This window comes from Aythya ferina, assembly GCF_964211825.1.
Source record: "Aythya ferina genome assembly, chromosome: Z".
NCBI classification, from domain to species: domain Eukaryota; kingdom Metazoa; phylum Chordata; class Aves; order Anseriformes; family Anatidae; genus Aythya; species Aythya ferina.
The window spans coordinates 27,072,864-27,079,755 of NC_140299.1; the positions used below are offsets into that span (position 1 = coordinate 27,072,864).

The following is a 6,892-nucleotide window of genomic DNA, read 5'->3' on the forward strand; positions in this document are numbered from 1 at the left end:
ACTGGAATTAAAGAACTTTTCCTTATAACCAAGAAACAAACCTTCTCATTCTCTGGAACCCAGAGAAGCACTATTTAAGAATCTCTGTTTAAGTCTAAAATGCTAATTTAAGCACAGAAATTTTTAGAACCCATTTTTCTAACACCATGAAGAAGATGCTCTGCAGAAAAACAAGCCCTCTTATAACAGTTTAATACTTACAGACAATTCTTTTCCTGCTTTTCTGACAAGAAGCCAGACCAGAAAGTTTATTTTGTATTTTTTTATTGTATGCCAAAGTTCATTAAAGATGAGGTTTTTGCTTGTATACAAGTTACTCAAAAATGTATCTAGGCATAGATTCATTAGCAATCCTATTTCAAAGCATAGATTTGTTCAACCAGGCCACAAAAATAATATTGTGTACAAGCAATAACTAGAAGGAGCTGCAGGTTGAAGGAGTTTCCAAGTATTATAGATCTTGAGATCTATAAAAATGAAGTCAAACAAGAGCAGTCAAAATATAAAATAGCAGCTCCACGTAGCTTTTTCAAGTTTTAACTTTATTCAGAAAGTGACAGTTAGTTCAGTTTGCCTCATTCTTTGATGCTTCATCAAAGTTTTCAACAAGATCTGGAGAAAGAAAAACACCGAAATTAGAGTTTGAACCACTTCTGCTTTGCCAAATGTATTTTTTCTGAAGTTCTACTTCATATCAAGTGCTTATGAGGTTAAAAAAAAAAAAAATAAACAACAGCTTATAGAACACATTTCAAATAACATAAGAGCTTTTCAGACTTCATTTTCTTGCTTAAGAACTAAGTTTTAGGTGGTTCATTATAAAGCACAATTCTAAAATGATTTAACTTCACTTGTACCCACAACTAAGCAAAGTGATACTGGAAAGGTAGTTCTGTCCCAGCCTTTTTACTGAAGATTAAATAATTATCTCAGCCATAACTATTACTCCTACACAGGACAAAAATGCTATCCCAAACCAATTATTCATCTAGTCTAGCATGGTATCTGAAAATAATGAAATAACCTGTCCACAGGAATTATGAAACAGAGAGTGACCAGTCAATACCCTACTGTCCTTGGCCAAATGTTATGGTACGTAAGTCGTCTCTCAGCAAAACTCATTTCCTTTTTCTCAGTTTCATGTTTGTTCTTACCTGGAACTTCATCATCATCATCTTCACCAGTAGCAAGTGGTGCTTTTCCATCCACAGCTGCAAAGAGCAAGTAGTTTAAAAAGTGTTATTCTAGCTCACCGTAAGCACCCTAGTTACAAAGTTTTTCTGCTTTCTGCTTATTTATTTTTAAACATTATCAAAGAGTGTAAGCTAAGCTGTAATGCTCTATACAGTTTCCCTGCTGAATAAAAAAAACCCTACAACTAGCCTAAGAAGTTACCATTCCCTTTGTTACTGATCATGCTCAAAGAGATGATAGTTTACCTGACACCATCTTTTACCTAAAGGTATTGAGTGCCTTGCATGGTAGTCATTTTCAGTGATACAGACAAAGACTTATTCTACCAATTTCTCTTGAAAGCATCTTCGTTCACCGACTACTCAGTAGTTCTCAAAGTTTACCTATTTCATGACATCAACAATTTCCATGGGAAAGGACAGATCTGAGTCCTTCTTATGATCTTAAGACATTCAAGAAAAACAATAGTGTAATTATGACGCTGCAGGCACATGCAGATGACTAGAGACACAAAAACACTACTGTTCTCTGGAAAAATTAGAGGAATATGGAACCAGATGCACCATTTTACCCTTACTTGTTTGAGGTAACCACATGCTCTGGTCCACTTCTCTGATGATTCAGAATCTTTACTACTCTCATTATATTTGCCAGAGCATTAACCATGCCCACTGAAGCAGATCAATGAGTATCTCTCAAACTCCAGTCGCAGAATGCTAAGAATAGGCATTTCAGGTCCCTGGGTGCTCGTGCCACTGCCTTTATTGCTATTCTTAGCTGTGCTACCTAGGCTAAGTTGTATCAAACTCTTCACTACTTCAGTTTTTCCTAATTAACCCTTCTGATTTCAAAAAAAAAAGCATGAAGAAAAAGACAAGTTTATACCAGATGACCAAAATCACTGTACCCTCGTTTCTAGATAAGTAGGTGAATACGTAAAATTTACTTGGAAGGGGCTTGTAACAAGGTCACTGCTAATCATCCCTTTGTTTTTAACAGCAGAAAGCTATTACAGCTTGAGTATATCCTTAGTGTTAAGTAATCCATTTCAAAAGCAAACTGTTTTATTTCCTCCTGAACTGTCTGCAATTTCTTTTCATCCCCAAGACCAAACCAAGTTCACTTCAACACCTGCAAATGGGATCACTGCACATGCTTTATTTACTCTTTGATGTCAGGTTTCCAACCCCAGTAGACAATACTGAATGGAAAGTTTTGTGCAACTACGCTGGCATCCACCCAAAGCAGAAATAAACTACCATTTACCAGATCATGCAAAGCAAGCACTTTTAACAAGCTTCTCCACTATTAAAACTGTCCAATTTAGCTTGTGCAGAATATACCCATCTTGTTATGAGAAGCAAGTCTTTAGTGGATCAGTTTAAGACCTTCGGATTCTCCTTCTTTTGAGTCCTACTACTATCACACAGAAGCCACAGAAAGAACGTTACAAAGGAGGAAACTGAGCTTCATGGGGAAAGAAGTGGTTTATTTCCTCCTGAAGACTACTTGTGGCACAATTTAATTTTTTATTTTTTGCTGGGAAATAGACTGGAGTGAATCAGTATCAACTTGAGAAATGGAAAGAGAGGCTGTCTTTGCTTGCAGTAAAACACAGAAATAAATGCAACAATCAAGTCCATTAATATCAGCAACTGGACATCATAAGCTTCTTGCATTTTCTGTTTACAATGTTCCACATTCTATAAGCAACAGACTTAATATGTTGGAGAAGACACAGAAAGACCCTATATGGACACAGGGTCAACACGCCTGTCTTACACTACCAACTCTCACGCTCTGACAGCATCACCTTTCTCAAATACCACACTTAAGTCCTTCCTCTGCTTTTCCCAGACAGCCCAAGAGAACAGATGTTCAAGTTGTTTTACTAATTTAAGGCTGGAATAGAAGTTGGTATATGTAGCTTAATGCTCATGCCAGTCCTAAACTACTCTACACACACAAATTACAACCTATTTTCTTGTGAGTATTGTGTAATTCCCTCTTAGCTATCAGAAAGCCCATGCAAAAAGAAATACCTTCACCACACCTGTGACAGTACAAAGCAAAAGCAACACGTCTGTACTTCGGTCCCTCCACTCCACTTATATTTCCACTCAATGCATCAAAACAAACATTTGAAGTTTATGTTTCTAAAGCCTTCCATGGTCATTGATCTGTCTAGCTTTAAAGAGATAGGTATATCAAAACATGGTAGCCACATCAGGAAGGAAACCACAAAATCAAGTCTTGCTGCAGCTTTCTAGTCCTAGACCAGCCACAAGATACACTGAGAAACAAATGCCTCTGCTTTATTTGGTTATGCTCTTTGCTGGAATTGAGCTATAAATAAAATCTAAGAGTTCTACTTCTTCATGTCATAATATGCTTGCAGACAATAAGAGTGCACTGAAATTCACTGCAGCTGTATAAATAAGTCCATGTCAGCTGCCAGCATGGAATGCATTCAAGTTTCAACTTACGTTGCTTGGGCAAGGCTTCTGCCAATCTCCTCAGGCTGGTCAGACTGTCAGCTCCAAGCTGATTTAAGATGCTAGGAAGCATTTCTGTCAGCTGTTTTGTCTCAGCATGGCCAGTGATAGTGAAAGTGTTAGCAGCCAGAGATGCCTGAACTTTAGGGTTATTGAAGTGAATGACTGTTCCTTGGTTGGTAAACATATTTACCTGCAAAAAAACAAACAAACAAACATTATTTCAAGAAGTTTAGTGTGGTTTTTCAATTTAACTAGAAACTAGATGCATTTTCTAAAGCTCAATGAGGACTTACTGATAATTTACAGACAGGTTTAAAATGCATTAAAATTAAATTGGCAAGGGACATTTTACATATCTGTACTGAAAAGCACTTTTTCATTTGAAGGAATTACCTCTTCAATACCAGAAATATTGTTCACTCCCAGTTTCTTCAAAGAAAACTGAAGTTTCTTATCATCTGCCGTGGCTGTTCTGTGGACAACCTTCTTCTTTCTGCGGGCAGTACCCTTGCAAAAAAAAATTAAAAAAAATTAATATTGAAACAATTCTTCATAAACCCTAATCCTCAGGGCCACATAATTACTCTGTAGCCATCTACAAATCAAATTTCATACATCAAGTTCCACTTCTGTGTTACAGTCCACAACTCCACCTCTCCAACTGTACTGCTGCAATCCCTCCCTTGCTGTAATGCAACCTCTAAATGCTTGTGAGAAATGTGAGGTTTTAGGAAGCAAATCGCCAGAGAAACATTACAATTCTGATAGGGATTCTGCAGCATCCTACTTAGAAGAGAAGAACTGCATGCTGATCATGATCTGTTGTCACTGGCCTAAAACTGAAGGCTGCGTACAGACTTCAGTTGTTTTTAAGGTATCTTTAGGTCACTCTTCTCAAGTTGTAGCCAAAATTTCATGAAGTCAGAGAACACCGAGTTATCGATATATTATTATTTTCTCACTCATAGGAGTGTATGAATGAGAACAGACCAACATTCAATTTTTATTCCGGATACACATCTTCATCTGATGGACCTACATATACGTATTTGAAGAACACTTTCATTTTGCCAAAATATTTATAAATACATGTTTTTAAAAATACTTGCACATAGTATTTCAGACCACCTCTGTTCAGAAAGAAAAACAAAGGTTTAGTTCCCCAACAAACAGAGTTGTAAGTTTCTCCAGGGAAATAACTGTCCCATATGAGAAGACATTTATACCTATGAAAAAGAAGAAAGTGTCATTCTAATACTTGCTGGAACAATCATACAGCTTCAGTAAAATCCAAGGTAGAAACGGCTAGGAACAGGTGAAACTAAGTCTTCCTACTTCAGCTTCCCATGTTCTACATAGTAACAACATGAAAATGCAGTGCTGCCTTGCTGCATAAATAAACGGTTGCAATATCTTTTAAGTGTGAAGAGGCTGAAGTTAGGATACTGGCTAGATGCTAACATCTTTACAAAAACGTCAACTGACAAATTCACATGAAACTAAAACTTGGAGGATTACAGCTCAGAAGTTTAGCCTTTTGTCTAGGAAATGTGATGTTCCTTTCCTGCTACTGTCAAGTTAGTGATCTGCTCTGCTGCACACAGCAATTCAAAAATTTCTAGAGTAAGAGAAATTGTTTCATTTTAGTACCTTGACTACCTAGTAACTGAGCCACATGAATTAGTCACTCTGGACAAAAGCCCTCTCAGTCAACTTTGAAAAATTACATCTTGAAGTAAAGGTTATGTAGGAACATGTGCCCCTCTCCCCTCCCCTCCCCCAACATTTACCAGTATTAAGCACAGATATCAAACTTCACACAGCCTGAATTTCAATGAACATCTGCTGCTTTAATCTCCATAGATTTAAACTTCTAAAGATTACGTGTTTTTAGTAAGCAAATACTGCCCCAATCATGCTGAGACATGCTGTTCACAGCCCTCTACCTCTGTACTGGAAAGAATGGATACAGTAGGCCATGGGTAAAATACTACACATCTGCCAGTCCTCTATAAAGGTAAAAAACACTTATAAAAGGTGTAAAACACCTGTACTGACTACAGCTGTAAGAGCTGCAGTCTGAATGCATATTCTTAAATGACCAGCGTTGGATGCATCTGTGGTCAACACACACACAACCACCAATTCAGCAGTTCTCTGCTTAACAAGGAATCCAGATAAAGAACATGCAGGATCACCACGCCAGTTAATACCAATTTCACCCTGATTTAAGGCCGCCCAAATCCCCAGCCAAAGGCAAAAACCGCAACGAAAGTCACTGGAAGCTGCCAGTGAGAGTCCTGCTGAGGAGTTCTTATTCCGAGACACCTCTTATCCCGAGATATGCTGATCCAAGAGGAGCGGATTACTCACAAATTAAAAACTTGAGCTGTACTAAAACGTTCGCCATTAAAACTATGGCCAAGGAAGTTTTTTTTTTTTTAAATCTTCAGGCTGTAACTAACCAGAGAGGTGCATTTTGTCAGATGTCATGGCAACACAAAAATCACCTTCCAAGCACTTTACACCTTCCACTCACGCGTTGGTAACGCACCCAGAAACCCCCAGTTTTTCCCCAAAAAACGTTGCCCCCCCCCAGGGCCCGTCCCGGCGGCGCCCCCCCGCCTACCTTGCCGCCGATGCGCACTTGGGCCTGCAGCTTGGCGAGCTTCTCCTGGTTCATGATCGTTTCTTTCATCTGCGGAACCAACCGCACCGCCCGTCAGACACCGGGTACCCCTCGGGTACCCCCGCAGCCCCCCCGTGCCCCCCTCAGCCCCCCGAGCCCCGTCCCCCCCCCCGCCCCCCGTCACCTTCCCGGGGCGGTGGCGGCGCTGCCGGAGCGGGGAGCGGGGCTCAGCACGCGGCGGGGAGCGAGATGGCGGCCGGAAGGGAGGCGGGCGGGACGGCCGCGCATGCGCAACCGCCGCCGCTGCCGCCGGGCCGCCGGGGGGCGCCCTAAGGGGAGGCGGGGAGGGGGCGGCAGGCGGGGCCTGCTCTGCGCTGTCCGTCCCTTCCCTTCCCTTCCCTTCCCTTCCCTTCCCTTCCCTTCCCTTCCCTTCCCTTCCCTTCCCTTCCCTTCCCTTCCCTTCCCTTCCCTTCCCTTCCCTTCCCTTCCCTTCCCTTCCCTTCCCTTCCCTTCCCTTCCCTTCCCTTCCCTTCCCTTCCCTTCCCTTCCCTTCCCTTCCCCACAAATCCCT

The 6,892-nt window shown here is 40.9% G+C and overlaps 1 protein-coding gene across 1 annotated transcript; it reads right to left on the bottom strand.

Moving 5' to 3' along the window:
* Positions 1 to 247: 247 nt before the first annotated feature.
* BTF3 (basic transcription factor 3) lies at positions 248 to 6,631 on the bottom strand. Its single transcript, XM_084503709.1, has 6 exons — positions 6,506 to 6,631; positions 6,322 to 6,390; positions 4,086 to 4,199; positions 3,681 to 3,882; positions 1,155 to 1,211; positions 248 to 612 (listed from the first exon to the last, which is right to left on the bottom strand). The coding sequence occupies exons 2-6, from the start codon at positions 6,388 to 6,390 to the stop codon at positions 566 to 568; spliced, it is 489 nt and encodes a 162-aa protein (XP_084359835.1). The 5' UTR covers positions 6,506 to 6,631; the 3' UTR covers positions 248 to 565.
* Positions 6,632 to 6,892: the final 261 nt, after the last annotated feature.